We start from the raw sequence: 25738 nt of genomic DNA, 5'->3' as shown, positions 1-25738 counted from the left end.
CCTCTTCCCTTCCCATAAGGGCCTTAAACTTTCTAGTAAAAATCCTCTCCTTTAGGGATTTTAATTCTCTTTGAAATATGGTATCTTTTTTTATCTTTCCCTACAAGCTTAAGCTTGGAATTTTTAAGCCAAGTTTTCCAGTTTTTTTTTTTTTTTAAATGAATTATGACAGGAGGACCACACATAGCAGTAGAACTTTAGTTTGCTCTGTTTGTTTCCTCATAGCTCGGTCCTTTGGCCCTCTAGCTATTCAATTAATTGTGAACAGTGGAAAAAGAAACTGTTTTTACTATGTTCTTTCTTATTTATTTTTTTGTTATTATACAACTACCCAAGGAAGGTAACTGAATTTCAGGAAGATGTATAGGGTTTGAAGGGTACACGTTTATATTAAAAACACTGATAAAAACTGTTGAATATTTGACCCTAAATTACATCTAACATCAAGGACCATATTTCAGTCATGGAATACAAGTTTCAGAAGCAAATCTGTGTATGTTGGGGAAGGGGAAGAAATTAAAAATCCATTTTGAATTTTATCCAAATTGTTTAGAAACTACAGTATATGCGTAATGGGTATTTTACAAGCAATAAAAATATTAACATTCTGACTTCTGATACTTTTAACTACAGAAAGAAATTGGTGGCAGGACTAGATTCTTAAATATAATCCCTAGGTGAGGCTCGCCAACTTCCTTCCTCTTATCCCTCCAAATCATTTGAAAACCACTAATGACTTGAGAATCAAAACAAACGAAAACACTTTATTGGTAGGTACTAGCTGTGCTTACACACATGCTTAACGTCTTTCAATTCCACATTATCTTAAAAATATACACCTGAACAAAGAATTACAAGTCAGGAAAAACGGCATTTACCAAGTTTAAATGCAAGCATTACATGAAAAAGTTTCCTGCTGAGCTGTGAAATTAACTGTACATTTGTGATTCCTCATCACTATTTTTTCCTGAAAAATTTGAAATGTTAAAATAGTCGAACAGCCACAAAAGTTGAGACGTGGGCTCAGTAGGTGTTCTCAACGTAAATCTTCAATAAAAGACAGCAGGTCCCAGAAGGACCCTTTCAAATGCTCTCTTCTGCAAAGTCACCTTCGGTTCCTGCTTGGACATCCTCAATTGCCTGCAAAGAGCCATCTCCTTGTCCTCCTGTATATGTAGGAAGGCTGTACTTTACAAGGATAGATTTAAACTGCATCAAGGGGGCATTGGTGCGGACACCCATAGGGTCAAAATGAGTTCGGCTTACACGATATCCAGCTTCAAACAGAGAGTGCAAGAACTTATTTAACCTGGGGGGGAAAGTATAGGCATAAGGTAAGTGCCTTTAGCGCTTGCTCTTCGTATTTTCCCCATAATCCCAATCCTGACAGGTAGCAAGAGAATATGACTGGCTCCAAGATACCCAGTGAGAGAGGCTAGGACCCGAGTTTCCATATTTACACCATTGAGATATTTTAAAATTACACTTACTTTGGCATGTTCATTCCTTTAATGCTGTGCCTGTGGACATTATAATAAAAAGCAGGATGCTCTGCATTACTTTCTAACTTCTGGCGCTTTGCTCCATTTTGGTTGATGTCAACACTTTTCCTTTTCTCTGCAACAGAGATCAAGCATCAGAACTTTTTAATATCTTAGTATTTGCTTAGCAAGGGAAATGGTGTAGGAAATATGGAAAACATTTAAGTGCGTGCTTCAGCCAGCAATTACTGCTCCATAAGTATGCTGAAGCATATGTTGGTCCAGACAGATTTTTTTGGCAGAATTGTTCTAGATGGGAGTAGGAAAAGACAAAGAACTAGGAAAATGGCAAAGGGGGATGGATGGGCTGGAGAGGTATGCAGCAGCATTGCATGATCTGCCTGGATTGATCAAATGAGCTGAAAAGTCACAAAATGTTTGCTTCACAAAGAGATGGTTTCATGGATATCTTGTGCAAACTAAAATTAAGGATGATATTCCAGTGTTATTGTTCAGTGAAAGTTTTTGTTTCACTGACTTTCTAAACTAGAATATCCTAGATAATTATTCCTGTTTCCGGATATTATTTTAGATTAATAACTACCTACCATGCACGATGTAGTAATCAGCTGCAGCATCTGATGTCTTAATAAATACACCACATTCTTCTAAAATGTAAGGAAAACAATGATAATTCGGTCATTATAAGGAACAAGTATATATACTTGATACCCTGTTTCCCCCAAAATAAAACATCCCCTGATAATAACCCCAATTGGGCTTTGGAGTGCATTTCAATAATGCCAAGCGATTATTTCAGGGTTCAAAACAATATAAGATAGGGTCTTATTTTCAGGGAAACACGGTCAGATGAAAAGGTTGAGTTAGAAAAACACTCTAAATAACTGAAATAGTATCTTTATAGTTAAAGGACTTGCTTAGAACAGTATGCACTAATTTAAACAGCTCATACTGAGTGTGGGCTGGCGTTGAATGTATTTTCACATAATCATTGCATTTTCATTTGGATAAAATATGCAGTAAATTAGATTTTGCTAATGCTATGAATCACTGTTCTGATAAAGCCATCATAGCTATTTAAAATTGTTCTTTGTAAATGAAACTGCAGTTGAAAGTAATCTCTAATAAACAATGAGGAAAATCCATTTTTTAATTCTGGAACTATATAATAAAAAATAAGTCTTCTGAGGGCAAGTTATTCTTTGCTATATGCCAAGACTTACAATCATTAAAAGTTGCCATTTTAAGGAGGTGCATGGAGGTGCTATTTCGCATGCAGTTCAAAGCACTTTTAAGAAATCAAATCCCTAACCTACATATCTTACTACTCAATAAGGAGGGCTGAGAAAATACCTACACACCCCTCACATCCTGGACATAAGCTGTTTCAATTCCTCTCTTCAGGACACCGCTACAGGACATTGCATGCCAAAACAATCAGACACAAGAGACCATTTTTTCCCTTGTGCCATCACTCTGCTGAAGTACTATTTTCTGTCTTCTGTATATTTTACCCATGCAGTATAGCTGTATTACTTCTAATCTTTTCTACTACCTTCTATTATTGGTATCATTAATGTGAGTATTATTTTGCATGTACACTGAAAGCTTATGCACCAGAGACAAATTCCTTGTATGTCTAATTACACTTGTCCAAATAAAGTTTTATTTTATTTCTATTCCTACTCGATAACATACCACTTCATGGATGTTTTACCTTTTTGCAAAAATTAACATCACAACAACCAGAACACAAGCTTGATTTACAGCCCCTTGTTGGCTTTATGTATTAAATTGGACTTTTTAAAAATTACTAAACATTTTTTTACCATCATCATGCCTTCTCACCTTGTTTACTCTGACTGCTAGGAGCATGAATTGAAAACTGTTTCAGTGTTGTGCATTCTGCCTCACAGATCAGTGTTTTTAGAAGTGCCTGGATATCTTCTAAGCCGTACTGAACTGATTCAAACAGCATTCTTCTAAGAAAACCTGTATTGAAGATGGATCCTGACCTACAGTACAACAAAACTATAGAATGTTAATGGAGAAATTTATTTTAAAAAGAGTATTTATGTTAGAAAAAAATGTCACGGGATGATATTGCTAGTGTTTATTTCCTAGATTTTAAGGGATTTAAAGAATCTGAAATGTATTTGGATTTCTCTTTTGCAAACAACATATTCAGATGGTTAATTAGTGGAGGTAAAAATCTTGGCCTGTTTCCTAAACCACAAAATTTTATTGTTCCCAACAAAAATTAGAACTGTATTAAAAAAGTGTACTCAGCCTATTTCGCCTAGTAAATTTTTTTAAAAAAGGATGGAACCTATTAATTAGGAAAACTATATTCTAGTTATGCATATTCAAAATTATATAACAAATATATGTTTGCACTTATTTTTTATAAAAATCCAAACTGTAACCAGAAATTTACCTTACAATGATCAAGCAAATGTTTTTATTTATTTCCTCTTTTGTTTCTAATAAGCGCACAACTTTTTCAAACAGCACAAATCTCTTCTGGAGTGCAATGGGTAACATTTTAGGTAAAAATAAATTGCCTGATTTCAGACTGATTCTAATATAGCAGTAAATTAGAATGTAATAGTAACAGACATCAAGCAGAAATGTTCATTAAACCTCAGTGTTAATGCCTTATTGGGCTATGAGGTAGCCATGGAGGAGAAACAAAGAGGCACATGGGTGAAAATCTGAATTAACAATAGAAAAGAAACCAGGAACATTCAGATGCATACAGGTAGTCCTCGATTTACGACCACAATTGACCCCAGAAATTATGCTGCTAAATAAGAAATTTGTTAAATGAGTTTTGCCCCATTTTATGACCCTTCTTGCCACATTTGTTAACTGAATCACTGCATTTGTAAAATTAGTAACACGGTTGTTGGTGAATCTGGCTTCCCCATTAACTTTCCTTGCCAGAAGTTCACAAAAGATAATCACATGAACCTGCGACCCTGCCACCATCATAAACATGAACATGTCAAGCATCCAAATGTAAATCATGTGACCACAGAGATGCTGCAACCGTTATAAGTGTCATTGTAACTTTGAACAGTCACCAAATGAATTGTTGCACATCAAGGACCACTTGTAACTGAAAATGGATACATTACATATATTTAGAATGCACTGCAGTGTTCAGTTGAAGCCAATGAAAAAATAGTCCCCTAAAGGACTTTTTTTGCAACTTGATAGTGCAAATATTTAATTGCACAATGAAAAATACAATACAATATCCAACAAAGAAAGGTAAATGTGAGATGATTTCAATTTTTTTTATGTCCTTTATTAAAAGACCTTGCCTCTATCTAATTAGAGGAGACATTAACTACATTTACTTCCAAGTAAGTAAAAAAAGGATTGCACTTTAGATGCTAGGTATAGGAAAGAGTATTTTATTAATGTATTACACAACTTTCTCAATCTAATTTTCATTCTTATTCTGAAGTGAGAAGAGACTCAAAAAGAATACTTACCACAACGGTCCCAGTTCAACTGCTGTCTTCCCAGTCATTTGGTTATGGCAGTCACATGGAAGCTGCCAGTAAGGATTGTCTGTGAAAAAGAAACAGTAAAACATATTTCTTCTAGACCAATATCTGAGTGATACATAATTTATGAATGTTATGGAAATTGAAATGCTAATAAATTAAAAGCCATTATAATTACAAAAGTAATTTGTTCTGGCTGTTTAACTAAACACTATAATTTCAGAAATGGGTGAATTAATCCCTGTAGGCATGCATAAAACATGAGTTTATATTACAGCTTACTTCCTCTGATTATACTTCCTAAACTTGATGGAGAGCTGAAGTTCAAGTGTAATAATAGCATTAACACTTGAACAATGAGAGTAAAAAGCTTAGGTTTTGATTTTGATCCGATCATTGTAATTTGATTTAACCTACCTCATGGCACTACGAGATACTAGTTTATTGCAGTAAATTTAAGGCAGATGCTTTTCCCTAAGAAGCGTTCCATGGAACAGGCAAATTCAGATCATGGGGAATCATTAATCAACTATATGCCCACTTAGTATGTTTTACAAATATCACCTGAAGTTAAGTCCAAAGTAATTGTGTGCATGATTGCAACCTTCCTGTACAATAAGTAGTTCTCATTTCTCATGAAAACAATTCCAATATTGTTTTCAATTATTAGCTCATTAATTTTATTCTTCTTTATGCTATTGCTCTCATTAAGAGCTTTCTGTTGCAAAAAGAGGAAGGGTACAAATAAAATGATGCAGGACTATCATCTAGGTTTTAATTCAGCACTGTACTGAAATAGTCTGCTGCACAAAAGTTAATTTGAGAATAGATTACTATTGAACAAACAAGCCACACAAAAGACAGGTGCTGTGGTGATTTTGTTTTCATTAACTGAACCACCCTGAGAACTAGCTGAAATTACAAAATAGGATTACCTTCTATCATGTTGCCCTCTCTTTTGAATATCCTCTCTTCACACCATTGACAGTGAATCAGATATCGAATTTTCTTGACAGTATCATCTGCAGAAGAAGGACCTCTCAACACTCTCACTTGTACTAGTACAAAATGTTCAAGAGCCACAGCAAACAAAACTTCAATGCCTTTGTTGCATCTAGCAGCAGCTCTGTAGAAAGAGAGACTATTAAGAATAGAATCTAGCAAAGGCTAAGTCTTCCCAAATGTCCGTACTCCTAACTTCATATAGAGGCTTGTCTTCAATGGACATTTTTTTGAATTTCTGAATGCATTCAAGACAAATATAGCAAATTCAATCCATTGATTGCTTCAGTAATGTATTTATATATTGCCCAACATTTATATACTGCCCAACTCCTAGTTACTTTGGGGAGGGAGAGAAGGTATTATATTTTTAAAAACCATGTAAAGCGAGAAAACAAAAAAGAACAAAGATGGCAAAGATAGCTAGCCCAGGTAAAACCAAAGAAAAAGAAGAAAAACTTCAATCACACTTGGCAAAGAGTCAAGGCTCCCATCAGAGTGGAGGTTGACTGAATCTCAGGGAGAACTCATCATAGCTAATTTTTAAAAAAAAATCATAATTCCATCAAATTAGTTCCTGCATGAAATGAGCCTTAATAAAGATGAACTCAAAAGTGTAATTCAAATTGGTGTTTTAAAATGTGTCTATTCATATTGTACAACTGACTTGTGCACCCACATAATGTAAAAAAGGGTGTCGTTCTAGAGGGCAGGCACCCAACTGGACAAGAGTTCCTTCCCTGTTATGATAGTGTTTTTTATGCCAACAGTTGGATACTATTTCAGAATAATTTTTTGGCATTTCAAAAATCTATACATAATGGGATTGCTGTTGAGGCTTCCTAAATCAACTTGATTAAGGAACCATTTTCATACTCTGTTTAATCCTGGAATATTCTATCTGGTGATTATTCTTATGTAGCATAATTGTTTGTTCTCCCTTTATTGAAATGGCTCTTTAGTAATTATCTGGATGTGTTTTCTTGAAAGAAATCTATTTCAGCAAGGTCCCAAACTTTTGCAGTTATTCCTTAGATCTGCAAACCATCAGTCCTATAATAATTACTAGAAATTCAGTTTCTGCTTTTTTTTGTTCACATTCAAAGACTGTAAAAAGGATGTAGAGGCTCAAAAATACAACATTCAGCTTTGTGGATCAAACCTTTTGTACAGAGGCTCTGAAGAAGTTTTCAGTTTACACATTCATAATTCTTGATTTAATTGCTGAAGGTTACTGAGAAACAGGATATAAAAATCAACTTTGCTTAGTCCCTTGTATAAAAGTAAGCAACAAGGTAAAGACTGCAGGCATCTAATATTAGAATTTGAAAGAACTATTCGGGAAATGCAACTGCACCTTGCCACAGCAGCAAGTACCATCCTAGCAGCCAGCTCCTTATAGTATTCGGTCCTGATAATGTTGCAACCATAATGACGTTGGGTCACATGCTGCGCCTTTGAATAGAGAGAACTTGTATCTGTTGATGTCACTGAAACAATTCCAAGATTTCTTATATTTCTGAAAGCTGCATCCAAGTAGTTTACTGATGATCCAAATGGGTCCAGGTGGCTGTATGATAATGTAGGAGACAGAATATAGCACAGTAAAAATTACACAAATAAGAAAATGTATGCACAACCTGTATCTTGCTTACTAAAATGCCATACACTTCAACAGGAATTCCTTTCAAAAGAGTACTGTCTGCCTAAGGTTGTAATTTTATATATTATATTGTCACGTTTTTAAAAAAATCTAGTGCCTATTCAAATCTAAAGTAAAACAAAACGTTGACAATATAAGCTGATTGTCAGAGCTATATAGATAGAAAAGTATGCAGTAAGCCCAATTAACTATCTGAACCCAGATGAAGAATGCAAACAGATTTCTTGGGATTTAACAGACATTGTAGGCAGAAGAAAGCAGCATGAAACCAAAGCGCAACAATGATTCTTAAGAGATATTTTTAAGCAATCTTAATTTTCCAAATCAAAGATTCCAGAACATGGCTTCCGGTTTGACTTCCGTCGCCATCAGACGGTCCTTTGAGACCGCCAGCCCCGTCGCTCGTAAAGAGCCGCCTTTACATCTGAAAGGCGGCTCGAAAAACTCCATTTCCATAAGGAAGTGTGAGATAGAGCAGGCGAGGGCAGGTAGAGCCCTCTGCGAAGTCCCCAGAGTTTTTCTTTTACTCTTGGGGACGAAGCAGGATGAGGCTCCCTATTTCCTTCGCCGCTGCTCCGAGCTTCGGGAGACCTCTGCCTTTTGCAGAGCCAGGAGACGAGATCAAACCTTTAAATGAAAACAACAGATTGCTTAATTAAAGAGGATGAGATCTGGACTTGGGACCCTAAATTGCAAGTATTTTTAATGATTTTATAAGCGTTTCTAAGTGAAGGGAAAAAAAAGCTTAAAATGGCGACCGCTGAGGCTTGAGAAGTAACCGAAAGTGAAAGTCCTTCCGTAACAAGCTACAAAGTAGCGGAGCAAACAGTGCTGTCTAGAATAGAGAAAAGAAAAAATTTCTATTCTAAGTTTCTTTTTTTTCTTGGAGATCTGATATTGATCTTGTTGGAGAGAAGTCCTCTTTCTTCAAAAAGAGTTTGTCTGTGTGGCAGGATGGTGTTAAAACTAACAAAGCCAGACAAACAAGCAGCGGGGGGGGGGGTTTCCCCCATTTACAATTATGTGAACAAGTTTCGAGTTTACAGACTCAGAAGAATGGTTTTAATTTAAAAGAATTTGTTTTGAAGGAAATGGCAAGACATGACGAGATTGTGAACCAGAATTTTGAAAAATTTAAGCAGGAAATTAAAGAATTCATACAATTAAAGTATGATAACTTACAAAGAAAGATTGTAACAGTGACTAATGCTTTTTCAGAAATAGTTATAAAGATGGATACAAATATCAAGTTATTAGAGTCTAAAATGGAGGATAATTTGAACAATAAAATACAAAGAATGGAAAATGATTTGATAAATATTCAAGACAATAGCTCTGAAGTAAAGTTTAAAAAGCAAGCTGATCATGAGACTTACAATGCAGAGAATATAAAACAAGGGATTGAAAAAGAAGTTACAATGATGCAATACAGGCTCACAGAATTTGCGGTTTGAATGAGAGGGTTACAGGAAAATAATAGAGATGATTTAAGAAAAATATCTGCTGAAGTTCTGGCTGGGATTTTAAAGATTCATCCAGAGGAGGTATCTTGTAAGATCGACAAGGCCTATAGAGTAAATTCTTGGATTGCAAAGCAAAGGCAATTGCCTAGAGATGTGGTGATTTATTTTACAGATAAAGAAATAAGAAATGATATTGTGCAAAAATCTTTTAATTCCACTCTACAATTGTATGGAAGAAAGATCTGGATATATAAAGAGTTGCCGCCCAAGATATTAAAATATAGAAAGAAATTCGTATTTTTGGTGACTGAGCTAAACAAACAAAACATCTCATTCAGGTGGGATGTCCCAGTTGGCATAATATTGAGATATCAAGGAGAAAGATACCAACTAAATTCTGTTGAAAAAGCGGAAGAATTTTACTATAAGGTTCTTAAAATGGGTTCAACATCTTCATGTATAATACATGAGTGGAATAAAGAAAAGCAAAATCAACAAGAGATAGAAATTCAGGATAAGCAGAAAGAGATGGAAGTAATGGAAAAACAACAAGTTATAGAGGACTCTGTAGATGAGCAGCTTCTGGATTCTCCTTCAGAGGTTACAGCTGGACTATTTATAAATACAAGAGAGGCAGCTTTGGATTCTAATGTGATGATTCATCAAGTTACAGACCAGCATAGAAATCAATCAGTTGACATAAAACTCAAAGAAAAGAAACCAGAATGGAGACTTAAGCCACAAAAGCAAAACCAACAAGATCAAGTTATAGATCAGCATGAAAACCAAATAGTTGATACACAATTTATAGAAAGGAAATCAGGATGGAGATCTAACCCACAAAAAGTCAAGAAAAGAAGAAGCCGGTCTTACAAAAACAAAAACTTTTAAACTAAACAACAGTGCAATGCCAGTTATCTAAGAGATGATTGAATATATGAAAAGATAGCTGAGGCAAAGTATTGATTTATATTATCCTGAGGAGAGTGACAGACCTCTGCAGTGCTCTACTTTTGGGATGTGAAAAGGGCCTTAAACTGAATGGATCGGAATTATCTGTTTTGGATTCTTTGATAAATGTATTACGTTTATGTTGAGCTACAAGGCAAGAGTTATGGGATTGGGGCACGCAGAAGATCTGGTTGTTACCCTATTACGGTGGTTGGAATTAATAATTTAGATGAAAGACACTACTATAGACACTATATGGAATACAAATATAAAGTCACTCGGGTGGTTGTTTTTTATATATCAAGACATCTATTGTTGATGGGGGCAGATGGTAATTGAAGATACCGAACATACTGTTGGAAATAGGATGTGATGTTACCCTAACATGGGTGATGGAGTTAACAATCCATCTGAAAGACACTACAGAAGATATTATATGGATTACAAGCTTAAAGTCATTTGAGGATTTTATTTATATAAGGGAATACTTCTTAGTGGTGTGGGCAGAAGAATAAAGATATCAAGAACTATTATGTATGATAGTTCTGTAGGAAAGTGGGTGGAGATAGGTTAGCTTATTGTTTAGTTGAAGAAAAGGGATATTATGTTTAGATATGAATATATGTAAAAGATTTGAGTTAAGAGATATATCTATGGGGGTGGAGGAAATGGGCAGACTATGAGTTGAATAAATGTTAAATTAGGATTTATTATATAGTTTTATAGTGGAAGGTTGCTTTGAAATATCATATTAATATACAAAAAAAGATTTGATTTAAGAGATTTAAGAGATATATGTATGGGGGAGGAGTAAAAGAGTAGATTATGGGTAGAAATTGTTAAATTGGGGGATATAATAATATTAATATGCTAAATTAGGAGTTATTATATAATGTTATAGTAGAATGTTATTTCAAAATGTATAGTATAAGGGGGATATAATAATATTATTAGAAAGAAAGGGTCAGCATATGGGGGATGGAGCAAGGGGATGGTAAAGTATTATATAATCTGTTATGAATTTGGGTTGTATCTTGAAGAAGCCACAGGGGGAGGGGAGGGCGAGGGGGGGTTAGGGAGGAGGGGGGGGGAAAGGGGGGGAAAATTTGTATTTGAAAAACTTTTTCAATAAAGATTCCAGAACATAATTATAATTCCTTCAGCAAGCACTGATGTCCTTCTTCAATCAATCAGTTTGTGACCTAGATCACAGAATACTAAACCGTAATAGAAAATCCTGTGAATTATGTATTTTAGTTGACTTAAAGAGGTAAACCTTGAACCTGCATACCAATCTTTTTGTGTTCTATATCTATATTATTCTCCATCTAGATATTGGAAAGCACAATTGGGGAAAGTGGGATTGAAGTAAGACTAGACACTTACATAAAATCAAATGCTCTCAAATGCATGATGACATTGGCATCCATTTTTGTCACCTCAATGGTAGGCAAGTTTTCTTCCCCTTCTTCAATTGCTTCATCACAGTCATCTTCCTCAAAATTCATCACAACTTTCATCTTATTTAAATGACAATTTTCTTGTATCATGGTCACTGAATTTTCATTATAATCATTAATTGTGACTTTTACTGAATTTCCGAGATGCTTTGCCCACTGTAATCCCATTATACCTGGAAGGCAGATGATATATACATAATGAATTCAGCAAAAGGCATGCCAACAGACTTGTGACCTCTACGTGGAATACATATACAGGTAGTCCTTGTTTAATTACCATAATTAGGATCAAAACTTAGTTATTAAGCAAAATGGTCAATAAGTGAAACCATATCTGCGCTTATGATTTTACTTCAGTTTTTCTTTGCTCTGCAGACCTATGAACTCATAAGTGTATGGATTGGTAGAAAAGTTACTTTTCATCATTCTCGTTACTGAATCGCTGCTACATAAGGCAGTCACTAAATAGTACATTTAATAAAAACCATGAAATCAATACAACTTTTCTCCAATTCTATTACAAATATATATGCACTTATAAAATTCAATGGCAGGGCAAGCTTTAAAAAAAAGGTGCATTCCTAAGCATCTTTATTCAGAAATAAATTCTATTAATAAGACTTATTCCCCCAAATTGCACCTAGATATACAAATCCTCTTTACAAATGATAAATCAAAATGTATAACAGGAATCTACCAGTGGCTCCAAATGCATCCAGACATTCCAAAGGTTTCCTTTCCTCAGTTAGAACTGTTAAAGCACAGACTATAAGTTGTCTAAAAGAAAAAGAAGAAAGTATACTGAAAACACATGTAAACCATGCATTTATTATTCTTATATCTTGTTTAAAGGACAATGTCTGAAAAAAATAAACTATTGAACATATATAACATAGTTGTAATTATTCTTATTATTTTGGCCAATCTAAAGTACTGAGATTTTTGATAGGGCTTCAATTGAAGAGAAAGAATAGTCCACTTCATGTACAATGCTAAGACATAGCTTAATTAAAATGATCAAAATTCAGGTGCCTGCCAACCAGTATCTATTTATGATGGTAGCAGCATCCTGGTATCATGGGATCGCCATTTGCAAAACTTTCCCAGCTGGCTTCTGAGAAGCAAAGTCAATGGGGGAAGCCCAATTCTATAATATGATTCATTTAATAACCAGGGCAAAAAAGGTTGCAAAATTGGGTGCAAATCAGTTAACAACTGATTTGCTTAGCAGTGGAAATTCTGGTCCCAATTATGATTGTAAATCGAGGACTAATTGCAGCCCTGGTTTAATGATGAGATGCTATTATTTTAGTTCAAACCTCACTTGAATTCTTGGTTGACTGACTAGGTTTCTAATAATTAGGTTATAAAGGGTTCTCTTTAACCCTTTATAACCCACAATACAGCAAAAATGTATACAATTACTGGCTTCTGTTAATAAGAAAATTCACAATATTTATTTATAATTCTTCTCCAAACAATGGTATCATTTTTTACCTGTTAAGTTTCATTTTGGGGTTAAAATAGGAATCGGTTTTCTGAGGTGTCGAATAGTTAGGAAGGACTTGTACATCTGTGTCCGCTTCCTTCAGTACTTCATATTTAGGAACAAGGGCTAAGGATTATTTTCAGATGAAAGAGTGTTACAGCCCATTTCAGAGGATCATTCAAAGTTCCACAAATCACAGATCAGAATCTATCCTATTCTCCTAACTTGCTAAATGATACTAACCAGAGTTTTCACATTGAGACCGTATAAAAGCTAGAAAGTGAGTTCCAAAATGTCCATATGAATAGAGAGATGGTTCTAGGAACAACTATCTGGTTAAGATTATTGTTCCTGACTCCTTTAACCTTGGTTAATAAAGAAATGAGTGAATGAAAGGGCCCTACTGATGATACCTGCATGGTGTATAAAGTTTAAAACTACCATGATAATTCAATTCAAACTGAAATATATGAAAGACATTGGAAGAAGTAAAACAGGATTCTGATCTTACTTAAAACTATTTTATGGTGAAATGTCACCACTATGCCATCATATTAAAGAGAATTTAAGCTATGCTTGGATTCGGTCACAATCCTTAAAAGATATCCTTATTAGAAAAAAAGGATTTAATCATGTGATAAAATATATGATAGTTTTTATAGAAAACCTAGAGCAGAAGAGAGGAAACTTCTTGGTCAGGGATTATTTCTAATGGCATCTTCCACAACTGTTTTACATCAACCATGCCAGCTAGAACTGATAGGAGTTGTAATTAAGAACACATCAAAACCACCAGATATATATCACTATTTTGTTTGTTTCCCAATATCAATTTTCAGCAGCTTCAGCAATGGTGGCATTGTAATTCAGAAACGTTTGGGAGCCACAAGTTCACTTATGTCTTAGATGTATTTCATAATCAACATTTTAAAACTGTACAATTAAAAAAGAACAATGACTACTTAAAGACATATGCTTTTCTAGAGGAAGGAAACAACTACAAAATATAATCCTTGAATAAGTTATTTCCCCGACAACTAAATCCAAAGATACAATAAAACAACACTTTTACTATGTAACATTATTAATAACTCAGCTTACCCTCTTTAAACAAATAAGGTCAAATAAAGATACATAAAAATTGTACCTAGAAATTACAGAAACCTTGTCCTTTTAAGATGTTCTGAGTTCCTAGACAGAAATATAAAATCATAAAGTTTCACTATTCTAAATTTATAATTTATTCAGTCTATGACACTGAATGTTCAAAATAATGAGAGCTTTATGAAGAAAAAACAGAGCTATATTAACTACTTACTTGAAGTAAATCTTGATTCAGTTTCTCCTTTATTTACATGTCGTTTAATATGTCCTACCATGTCACTTCTTCGGCTGATCGTTGCTGAACAGATAATACAGTGATAATGCGATCCCATTTTTATGGATATCTGTAACACACACCACATACAAATTTAAAATTCAAAAATGCTTTTATTAAAGTTATACGGTGCCTGTAAAAGAGCCATAGATAAATTATATTTTAATCTTTAATTCACCAAGGTATTAACACTGAGATTTTAATTTATTAAACTCAAAAAACATAATAAAGTTTAGATCAGCATTTTTTTAAATCAAAAGTGCTACTGCTAGAATACTGCAATGCAATCTATATATATATGGTAAGATGCTTTTCAAAATAGTTTAAATGGTAATTTCAGTAGCCAATAAACTAATGAGTAAAGCAAGAATACACTATCTGTTTAAAGGATTACATTCATTCTCAACTTGTTTCTGGGTGCAATCCAATGGTGGGTTGTCCCCAGTTCGGACTGGTTTGAAAGAACCGGTAGTAAAACCGGCGGGAGGCTCCACCCACCGCCCCGGATGTCATCATCGGCGATCCCATTGCGAACCGGTAGTAAAGGTAAGTAGAACCCACCCCTGGTGCAATCTAATTATTCGCTATAGTACTTAAAGACAAAAAAGATATGAGAAACTTAATAATGTACTTCCTCTTTTCTTACATGTCATTATTACCTATTATGCATGAGAGGATACAAAATTGAGGTAAAAAGTTTATATTGTAAACTAAACATTCTTTATAGCAAATATTGGACAGAATATATATAGGTGAGAAATATAATGTCTGAAAGGAAAGCTTATCCGCCCCCCAGTTTATTAGAGAACTCAAGTTCAAAATTGAGATGAATGTACTTCATAAATAACTAAAATGGAACTGATCATAGCAACAATTCACATAGCTGAATAGCTGTTACCTGGTCTCCTACAACATTTGGTTTCACAGGCCGGCATGGCAAGTCACAGATGCACATTTTGTAGCCTGAAATTCAAAAAAGACATTGGACACCTCTAAATGATTATTTAGTTTTCAACACTGAATTCATTCATGTTCTGAAGTTCTATCTTGTCAAACTGTTTAACTTTTAACTTCTTGAAATAAAGTGTCACCACCACTAGTGATGTAAATTTCATAATATGAGATGTGGACAGAGGAACTTCAAATGATCTCCAAGGATTGTGCATCCATATTTTTAAAGCAAGTGCCTAATTATATAAATTAAATAAAGCTGATGAGTGAGAGGCCTATTTTAACACTACGTTTTTCTCATAAATACCATCAATGCTATTAAAGATTTCATCAATATCTCTTTTGGTCAATCAAGTGGTCTAAAGAAAAAAAATTTTTCCAGCTATAAGTAGTTGGAAATGATGCAAAGTTCTTTTAGGATGTGGGGAAGAGCTCATGACACTTTTTAAAGAAATCATATTTGATGGGGTAGGAGGAAAAAAGAAAAGACAGCTCAAGTAGGGCTTTCTTTTTATCTCATTCTAATAGGACAAAGGTAGAAAACTCAGATTAATAGATTAACAATTAAAATAAATTAGAAATTAAAGCCAGCAGTATTAATAAAAAAAATCAAAACATTAAAGATATTTATATATAAGGACAAACTGATTGGAATTAGGGTTTGATTTATATATTGCTACAATATTCAATAAACATTCTAACTCACACATTGTCTAAGGAATCTCATTCTGGATTTGAAGAAAAATAAAATTTATATGGACATGTGAAACAAGCATAAGATACACAACTGAACAGTCTTTAGCATTTATGTTGCTCGGATACTAAGATGTACATTTCATATTCCCATTTTTGTGGCATAGATGGATGTTGAATTCATTTTAGTAGGCATTTAGAAAAAATAAAGAAGAAAAACAGAAAGTGAGAAAAATAAAATACCAGATGAAGCTATGCAACGGCCTTGCTGGTCACAGCTGCAACCTGGTCATCAAGCAGGAGCTGTTAAGTCTAGGAAGACCTTTGAATGGAGAAGCGTCACCCTTATCCAAGAACAAAAATTGGATATTTTGGCCCTGAAGCCTAGCTCTTCACCCAGTGTGGCTGAAGCCTCTTTTTCCCTGTTCCCTTGTGGGTTTGTTATCTCTGTCATCTTTGTTCTTTTTTGTTACGTGTTGTTTCAAATGTATTTAAAAATTTGTAAAAAACTGAGAGTCACCGACTTATCAATTTATTAAATAATAACTTCTGTACCCCATAAAAATCTCTCAACCATAGCTCTTTTTCAGTCATTGAAAAATGACTTTTTCACAGTATTGCATAAAAAGCTTGCAGCTCATTCAATAGAGAAGTCTGTACAACTCTAGGTGAGATGGAAAGTCTTTTGTAAATCAAAGAAAATAAAAGCTTCTTGCCAAGAAGGGCGAATACTTCACATTGCTAAATATTTCATTCTTTATCTGAATTAATGATTAAATCTATCTTTCTTGGCAAGTCTTATAATATATATCCTAGGAAAAAAAATGTCCTGAAGTTTTGTTGAATTTTATCTCTTCCATTATTGAAGTACACTTTCCGTATTCAGAAGTAATAATTTTTTTTCTTGGGTTTTTTTGCAGATTATATTTATTTATTTAAAAGAGTTATATGGCCATCCATCTTTTGGCACACAACCAAGCTAACAGCAATAAACACGCACACAAAACAATACAAGAAAAATCAAGAAAAATAAGGCAACATCAACTAATCTCAAAATCCATCTTCCACATCCATTCATCTATATTATCTCCTGGTCTCCAACCTTATTGTCCTAAACCTTGGGGCAAAAGCAGAGGTGAAATGCTCCCGGTTCGGACCGGATCACCTGATCCGGTAGTGATGGTGGCGGGTGGTTTCGAGAACCGATAACAAAAATCCCTGCGCGCCCCCACAACGCCTAGCTGAGCTGCACGATCATCAGAGGCTTTTTTTTTTTTTACTTTTAAAAGCATTTTTTCTACAACCTCTTCCGATGAAAAAATGCTTTTAAAAGTAAAAAAAAAAAAGCCTCTGATGACTGCACAGTTCAGCTGGGATCATCAGAGGCTTTTCAAAGCATTTTTTTCTGCAGCCTCTTGGCTGAAGAGGTGGTAAAAAAAATGCTTTGAAAAGTCTCTGACATCCCAGCTGAGTTCCCTAATCGGCAGAGAGGCATTTTTTAAAAGAGCCTCTCTGATGATCCCAGCTGAGTTCCTGATCGGCAGAGAGGCTTTTCAAAGCATTAGAAAAAATGCTTTGAAAAGTTTTTAAAAAAAAAGTTGGCCACACCCACCCAGTCACATTAACCCCACCCCACCAAGCCATGCCCACAGAACCGGTAGTAACAGATTTTACATTTCACCCCTGGGCAAAAGCCAACTGTTTTCTTCTCTTGAACTCTGGCTATTATAAATTAAAGAATGCCCCTGTAATCATGATGTTTAGTTACAACATTAATTACAGAGAAAACCTAACAGTTGTCATCTAACTGCATTAGCATTAATAATGGTGATTTAGCTACATTTACCTTCAAATTCAACAGATACTTTCCAATGAAGATTCTGAAGGTGGCGACGGAGCTTGTGACTATTGCAAGCTTTGAACCTCTCTTCAGGACATAATGGGCAGGACCTCTTGTCAGCTGATATTTTAAATTAAACCAAAATAAGAAAAAAATATGCAATAACCCAATCTTTCAGTATTGAAGGTTTTTTGTCAATATACGGAAGTAATATTTGCATCTCAACTGAACAACTTGTAATCAAATCATTAATAGCTGAACTATCTAAGAAATTTATTTTCTTTAAAAGCTATGGTTTAAGGTTTAGTTGAACTAGTGTTGAAATATCTGCAATCCAAGACAGAAATAGAAATATTTGATTTTTTTTTCATACGATTAAAATAATAATCAAAGGTTACTAGAAAAAAGTAGCACATCATTGCCTTCTGAACAGACATTCTTTTCTTTGTTCCTTTCCATCCATTAGGGATAATTTTGCCCCAAGTCTCTGTGAAATTAATTCTACTGCATCTTCTTACTTGGACGTGACAAGGATAGAACTGCAAGTATAGCCCTAAATAAGTAAAATGATACTTCTGGGTTTTCTTAAAAATCTTTTATTTACTACTAATTTTGGTAATTCTTTACACAGATTGCTAGACTTATAACAATCACTGATGCATGATTCCTTATTTGGTTCCTATTTTAAGATAAGTAACATAGTTTCATCAGATTATCTCAGTTTTCCATACCTACCAAGCAAAGTACTTGCCTAAGAACTGAATGCCACAAGCATTGCATTTCCATTATTTGTTGTTTCTTCTGGAAATATTTTAAATACCTGCTAGTTGTTGGTCTTCACTCTTGGAATCGGAGGAAATTTGGCAGCCTTCCTGCAAATCAGTCAGTTTTTCTAAATCATCAAGGGTCCGCTGAATTGAAATATGTTTCTCTAAAATAAATAATTAAAATTACTTTTTAGCAAAGTCTGTGCATGTATATATGCACTATACATAATCAAATGCTATTTAACTTCAATCTTTCAAAAACTTTAAAAAAGTTTGGAGTCTTTGTGCACTATAATTCTCAAGCTCCTCTGTTTTTATAATGGCCCATGCTTATCTAATAATCTTGCCTATTATATCATAGTTATGTAATAGTACTGTTGTACTCTTTGTATTCCCCAAACAAATCCAAAAAACTAAAAAAATCATTAAAAACTTCATAATAAATTTCTACAACAGCTCATACACTGACAACATATTTACATAGTACATAGGCTTGTAACTGGAATATCTGTGGATCTCATCAACTACATTTCAGGATTATCTGACCAACTGAGTGTGTTTGGTTTGCAAGTTTGAATGGTCACTCAATCAGTGGTAGTTAAATGAGAACTATTTGTAGTATCAAAAATGTTTATGCTATTTGTAAATTCATACATGTCCATAGGTTGCACTGAAAGCAAAGAATTTTCTCCACAGAATTAGAATAAATCTTAAACTCTGATTTCTAGCTATAAAAAGGTTAACTATTTCCTATATTTTTGGCTCAGTTGTCAGTGACAAAGAATAAAAAGTGTATTTTGCTTTTATATATCTCCGGATATATAATTATATTATAGGAATTCCTGGTATTGAATATTTACTTTAGTGCATATACTTAATTAGGGAAAAATCCCAGTGTATTCAATGGGCTTCCTCATTACTAACTGTATTCTGATTACATGTTAAATTTCATTTGACTGGCTGGTGACATAAATTCCTTTCTAGAAATTTGGGGTAATTTTATGATGCATAGAAGAATTCTATGCTGTTGAACTTTGGCAGTGGCGCTAGAGGATTGCATATATATTTTAATAAACTTAAACAGGGTTTAGGAACCAATAAGTGTAGATAACACATGCCTGGCTAACATTATAAGATTTTGTGACAATGGTATTACACTACTTCAAAAAGTGATAAGCAGTGATAAGTGAGATTTGATTTATAAATATTGAGAGAAATAAATATGATCATACTGTACCAAGAATTCACATCTTTCCTTGAAGATGTAATAGCTTTCAAAATAATAAATTAGAAGATGTACCTCATCTTATACTCTTTAACTGTATATCTTTACTAATTTTAAAAAGATAGATGGACAGAATATTTCAATTCTTGTAAATCACCCCAAATAAAGCAAAGGTTTCTGTATTATGCTAGCAAACCTTGTGGCGTTTTAGATGATGCATCTAGGAGATTACTGTTAAGATCTTCAATGGAATTTTGCTCTGATTTTTTCATTTTGGCATTTATATCTTCATTAATGATTTCTGTATCTTGCCCAGGGCTATCAGGTTCTTTGGGGACATCCATCCCATCTACAGAAATTAATAAAGAAACAAGATTGTAAGGCAAAACAATACACGTTAATTAACCTCAATATTTTATGTGTAAATCTACTACAGTATTCTAATTAGTATATTTGGAATGCAAAAAGTGTGAGATAAAAGATAAATTAGGCCCATTACAATCAACAGGATTTCAAAAATAAGTCCCATAGAATTTAGTTGGTTTTTTCCAAACAAGTAGCATATCTATTGTCAGATTTACTAAAAATAACACTTGTGCAATATTGAAGACCAAAGGGAACAGGATTAAGCAATTAATTTTCCCAAGGAGCAACATGAGAAATTGGGACTGTTGTGGAGGGCTGCTGCCCCATCATGATTACCTCCCCTCCCCCGCTGCAGGCCAGATAGGAATGACCAAAGGACTGGATGTGCTTGTGGGCCATAAAATGCCCAAGTCTGTTTTTTTTTAAAAAACCAAAGGAATACAGGTAGTCCTCGACTTACAAAAGTTCATTTAGTGACCATTCAAAGTTACAACAGTATTGAAAAAAATGACTTATGACCACTTTTCACACTTATGACCATTGCAGCATCCCCATGGTCACATGATTTACGTTCGGATGCTTGACAACTGACTCACATTTAGGATGGTTGCAATGTCCCGGAGTCATGTGATCCCCTTTTGTGACCTTCTAACAAAGTCAATGGGGAAACTAGAAGCACCGCCCTGAGTCCACTAGGAGAAGGGCGGGATACAAATTGAATAAATAAATAAATTTAACAACCATGTTATTAAGATTAATCTTAGTAATAAATCTGCAGTAATTCACTTAACAAATGTGGCAAGAAAAGTCATAAAATGAGGCAAAACTCACTTAACAAATTTCTCACTTAACATAAATTTTGAGCTCAATTGTAGTTGTAAGTTGAGGACTACCTGTAATGTATTCTAGTATAGACAAAGCATTCAAAATGAGTATAACCTAAAATGTTAGGGTTAGGATTGTAGTACACCAAAAAGGGCATAGATGGGGGGTTAGGTGAATAAGGGGAGTTGAAGCGCCTCTATACCCTGTTTCCCCCAAAATAAGACATCCCCTGATAATAGGCCCAATTGGGCTTTTGAGCGCATGGCAATAAGGCCAAGTGCTTATTTCAGGGTTCAAATCAGGGTCTTATTTTCGGAGAAACATGGTTATTGTGAGGAAAAGGCCTTTTTTTTTCATGTGACCACAGGAGTGCTGAGATGTTAGTAACTTTGTGGACCATTCATAAGCCATATTTTCAGCACTGTTGTAATTCTGAAAGGTCACTGAATAGTTGTAGGTTGAGGACTATCTGTAAGATCAGGTAGCAGATCCCACACTTACTTGCACTGATGACATTATGTGAAAAAATGTCTGCAAACAAACCACCAAACTCATAGAACACCAAGTTCTCCATAATTGAACCCTGAGCTACATATATTCTCTTCTATTTGAAGCATAGTCTTTTTGGGCATTGTGCCCCTTAACAAGTTTCAGTTCAGCAAAAGTATGCTTGCGAATTCTGCTAAAATGGGAATATACAATCATTTATACATATATGTTTTATTTCTCTTGAAAAACCTTAAAGCAGTAATGAAATCTATTTTAGGATTCCAAGGCCGGAGGCTCCAAAGTCACGGAGGTGGCATTTTTGTATGTGCATCTGTGCAGGGCTCCCCTCACCTCCAGCCTTGGAATCCTGTGCAGGGAAGGTGGAGATTTGCTCCAAAGCTGCGGCAGAGGATCACACTGGGAGGCCTCCACAGGTAACATTGAGTTTGCGTGTCTTGCTCCAGCGAGAGGGGTGCAGGGAAGATGAGGTTTTGGGGTACAAAGGAGAAAGGCAATCTCCCCCTTCCTCTCACTGTAGGGCTGCCATGGAGCTTGCACAGGGCACTGTGACCACCGATAAAGGGGCCCTGGCAGGCCGGCGGCAGGGGAGGTACCCTGGAGGTCATAGATCTGAGTTGCCTCACGCCAGGCAGGAGCAGCCCGGCAGCAGCCCAAGCAGGGTGAAGAGCCCCTGCAAGGTCAGGGCGGGGGTGGGAGGGAGCCGATTCTGACGTGCCACATGGCCTTTTTCCTCATTGTAACAGCAGCCTGAGCACGACCAGAGCTCCAACCCTGGCAGAGGGCAAACTGTGGTCGCTGCCTGCTCCAGAGCCACAAGGTGAGCTGTGGAATAGAGGGGTCCTTGGCTGTGAAGTTGCCTCGCACCACAGGCAGGGCTGGGGCTGGCAAGTGTATGCCGGAAACACCTCCAGGCGCCCAGAGACACAGAACGAGAGGCAGCTCATGGCCTTCACTGGCTCAGCTGATCAGCAGGGCTGCATTTAAGGGGCCGAGCCTCCATGAGGTGACTGGGAAAGGGAAGGGCTGTCTCCTGTGCTAGCCACGCCCACCCCCTTCACTAAGGCTTATTTTTGGGGTAGGGCTTATATTAGGCCCATCCCAAAAATCAGGCTAGGGCTTTTCAGGGTGGGTCTTATTTTCAGGGAAACATGGTACTTGTCTAGACATACAGCAGGACAACATAAATTTAGAAGATGTGTAGGCAGAAATTGATTTTATGGACTACAGGCAGATGCACAAATGCAGTAATGTATAGTATGATAACTTGTTAACAGAGATACCACTTACCTACGTGAAAAAAATAAAATCTAAAGGATAAAAGAATTTACAAACATATTATTATTATATATATATTGCTATTGCTTAACGCATTGTAAGCCGCCCTGAGTCTCTGGAGAAGGGTGGCATATAAATCAAATATATATATATATATATTTATATTTATATGCCACCCTTCTCCAGAGACTCAGGGCGGCATATATATATATCCAGAAAAAAAGAAAAGCAATTATTTAAAAAAGTTTTTGCTTGGATAAAGAATTCTTCCATTTCCTTGGGCTTTGATTACCCATAGAAAGTTGGAATTTAGCTTGAAAAGAGTGATTTTGTGATTCCCCTCTTCTGACTACAGTATATGAAATGTGAAGTACTTGATGCTCTCTGAGCTTGTTTTGCTTGCAGACATTTCAAAAAATGATTCAGACAAACGTTCAACTTCAGAAATAAGGCGAAAGGAGGAGGAATAGATAAGGCTTAATTAACAAAGCTTTGTTTCCATGGATCCAGATTTAGCTTCCATGTGCTGCATATCCCTCCAGAGTCAATTGGCAAGTGACTGAAAAACAGCTGACATTGAATAAGGAGATTTCAATCTGGCACTGCTTGAACAATGAAGTACTAAGCTTCCCAAATGAATTACTAATACAGGATTTGTTTGCTTAGGGGCAAGATCTGTTTAAACAATAGAATCGTGAGCACTAAAACTCCCCAGAAAGAAAGCATCAGACTAGAACAATGATGTTCCTAGACTTGATGACTGCAGTTGAGGAACAGAAATGCTGGCAGTTGATGTTCAATGGGCTTTTCCTAGGGGCCTTGACTCCTAATCAAGCCAGATGTCCCTTCTAATAAATAGCATTTGGCACTATCCGGATTCTCTTTTTGACAGAGAATCATGCATGAAGGAATACACCATACAATTCTACTATTGAATTGCAATTTACCTATTCTATCCTTAACTGCAGTGGTTCTTAACCTGTGGACCACGAACCCCGGGGGGCGGGGAGTGCTCGGAGGCTTGAATAAATATGATTTAAATCTTGAATTAACTCTTGGGGGTCTATGGCCACAAAAGGTATTTAAAGGGGATCCCTGGTGAAGAAAAGGTTGAGAACCACTGCTTTACTACAATGGGAAAAGAGAGAAATCTGGAAATAGGCACCTCCTGACAACGCTTTCTTCCAACCTAAAGAGAAATAATTCCTCTGCCAGAAACATGGGGAAGCCATCTCTTTCCTCTCTTCCCACCTGAAAAGGACATCCTCTACACACTAAAGAACATTTAATGTGCCATTAAATGATAATGAAAGAAATGGTTGGTTGGTTGGTTTTTTTGCAACAACTAGTCCTCTAGAAGGAACAATTGGTTGAGGGCCCGCAGCATTTCTCTCTCTCCGCCACCCCCCTTAGAGGAGACTAACGGTTGCATCCCTGCAAACAGCGGCATCGTTTTCCTCCCACCCCAAATCAGTTCCCGCTGATGCCCCTCCAGGTCGTCCAAGAAAAGAAAGGCACCGCTTGGAAATCAGGAAACCTCTGACCGACGTGCCTAACATATGAAAGCGCCTTCTAACCGTCTGAAAAGGTTCCTCTCAAGCGGCGTGTGTAAGGAGAAGAAAGGCCGGCGGCGGCAACAACAACAACAACAAAAAAAACCAGTTTCTCTACCTCCTTCTCCTCATGGCAAAACCCCTCAGCCTGCAAAGCGGTTCCTGTCCCTTCCCTTTTACTCACTTAGCTCTTCCGCGGCCTCCTTATCTTCTTCATCCTCCCTGCTTTCCCGAAGTCTCTCGTCGTTGGGGGGCGACGGCGGTAACTGTAACAACGGCAGCGGGGCCTCCTCGGCCGCCATTTTTTCCCCCCACAGAGCGAAGTTGAAGAGGCAAGGATTGCTTTGCCCTCCTCCTCCTCCTCAGTCTGCTCTCCAAAAACCTCTCACGCTGTTCAAAAGGGCTCCCTCGCTGGCCAAACCGCTGCTGTACTTCGGGACGGCAAAGGCGAGGCTACGCCTCCGTGACATTTTGAACCCACCCACCCCTACTCCCCACAGCACCCAAAATCCAACGCGGCTCGTGAACTACAATTCCCAAAATGCCGCCCCACTGAAGGCAATAAGGCCGCCTTTTCTGCCGGTGTACAGCCTCCGTTTGGCAGTTGGTGAACTACAGTACCCAGCGTGCAACTCGACAGGGGTGGTGTTTTTATGCTCTAATAGGAGACCGCAAATTGACCGGTTACAGTAGAGGAATAGAACGTAAAAGAGGAGCCGATTGGCTGCTGAAGAGGCCTCTTTTCTTTTCTTTTTTTTTTTCTCTTCTTATTGCAAGAGGGCGGAGAATCTGTGGGTGCCTGAGACGTCAGAGGAAAACAAGCCTCGACGAATGTCCAATACTTTTTGGCCCTGAGGTGTCTTTTAAGTTACCGAGAAAGAGTCGTACAAACGTGAGGGGGCGAGAAAGGAAACCTTTTAAGGAATTCAAAACGATCCCTCTGAAAGGTCGTGGATCTACTGGGAATCTTGATTCGGGTGTGCGTGTGTAAGTCGCCTCCACTTCCTCAAAAGCTACAAGGTAAGGTTAGTTTCAGTTAGGTTTGACGTGGTGTTGTTTGAATCCAGCTTTACGGTTTCTTTAACGAACTCCGGGTCAAAGCGAGACTGGCTGAACAATGGAATGGTGCTCATTTACTTATACAGCCTGCGTGTGGTTAAGTTGACAAGCAGACGAGAGGAGAAAAGTATTTTAAAATGGATACAGTGAAACCTAGAAACTGAAAACCAGCCTTCCCTGGGTACCACCCTGTGCTGTGGTAATCGGTTTGATACTAGTTGCGGTGATCTTTTATTGACACCACTTTC

The 25738-nt window shown here is 36.3% G+C and overlaps 2 protein-coding genes across 4 annotated transcripts in view; one reads left to right on the top strand and one right to left on the bottom strand.

The window, feature by feature from the left end:
* Positions 1 to 737: 737 nt before the first annotated feature.
* TRMT1L (tRNA methyltransferase 1L) lies at positions 738 to 25439 on the bottom strand. 2 transcript variants are annotated; one of them, XM_060690108.2, is made up of 16 exons: positions 24616 to 25439; positions 20099 to 20251; positions 18731 to 18841; positions 17917 to 18030; positions 15325 to 15389; positions 14367 to 14496; positions 13057 to 13174; positions 12257 to 12336; positions 11486 to 11732; positions 7380 to 7592; positions 5956 to 6146; positions 5006 to 5084; positions 3351 to 3517; positions 2090 to 2149; positions 1491 to 1617; positions 738 to 1309 (listed from the first exon to the last, which is right to left on the bottom strand). In XM_060690108.2, the coding sequence occupies exons 1-16, from the start codon at positions 24731 to 24733 to the stop codon at positions 1084 to 1086; spliced, it is 2199 nt and encodes a 732-aa protein (XP_060546091.2). In that variant the 5' UTR covers positions 24734 to 25439; the 3' UTR covers positions 738 to 1083. The 2 variants fall into 2 exon arrangements, with proteins under 2 accessions (XP_060546091.2, XP_060546092.2); XM_060690109.2 differs by lacking the exon at positions 17917 to 18030 and having other exon boundaries at positions 24616 to 24750.
* Positions 24705 to 25738, top strand: part of SWT1 (SWT1 RNA endoribonuclease homolog) — a 33506-nt gene continuing 32472 nt past the window's right edge. For both annotated transcript variants that reach the window (XR_015733187.1, XM_034409616.3), the window contains exon 1: positions 24705 to 25451. The gene's annotated coding sequence lies outside the window, so the exon portion shown is untranslated. The remainder of the gene's footprint in view (positions 25452 to 25738) is intronic.

The sequence above is a fragment of the Pantherophis guttatus genome, chromosome 3 (genome assembly GCF_059756535.1).
Source record: "Pantherophis guttatus breed Tessera chromosome 3, ASM5975653v1, whole genome shotgun sequence".
NCBI classification, from domain to species: domain Eukaryota; kingdom Metazoa; phylum Chordata; class Lepidosauria; order Squamata; family Colubridae; genus Pantherophis; species Pantherophis guttatus.
The sequence above is the reverse complement of the archived record's forward strand: the minus strand, read 5'-3'. Positions and strand labels throughout refer to the sequence as shown.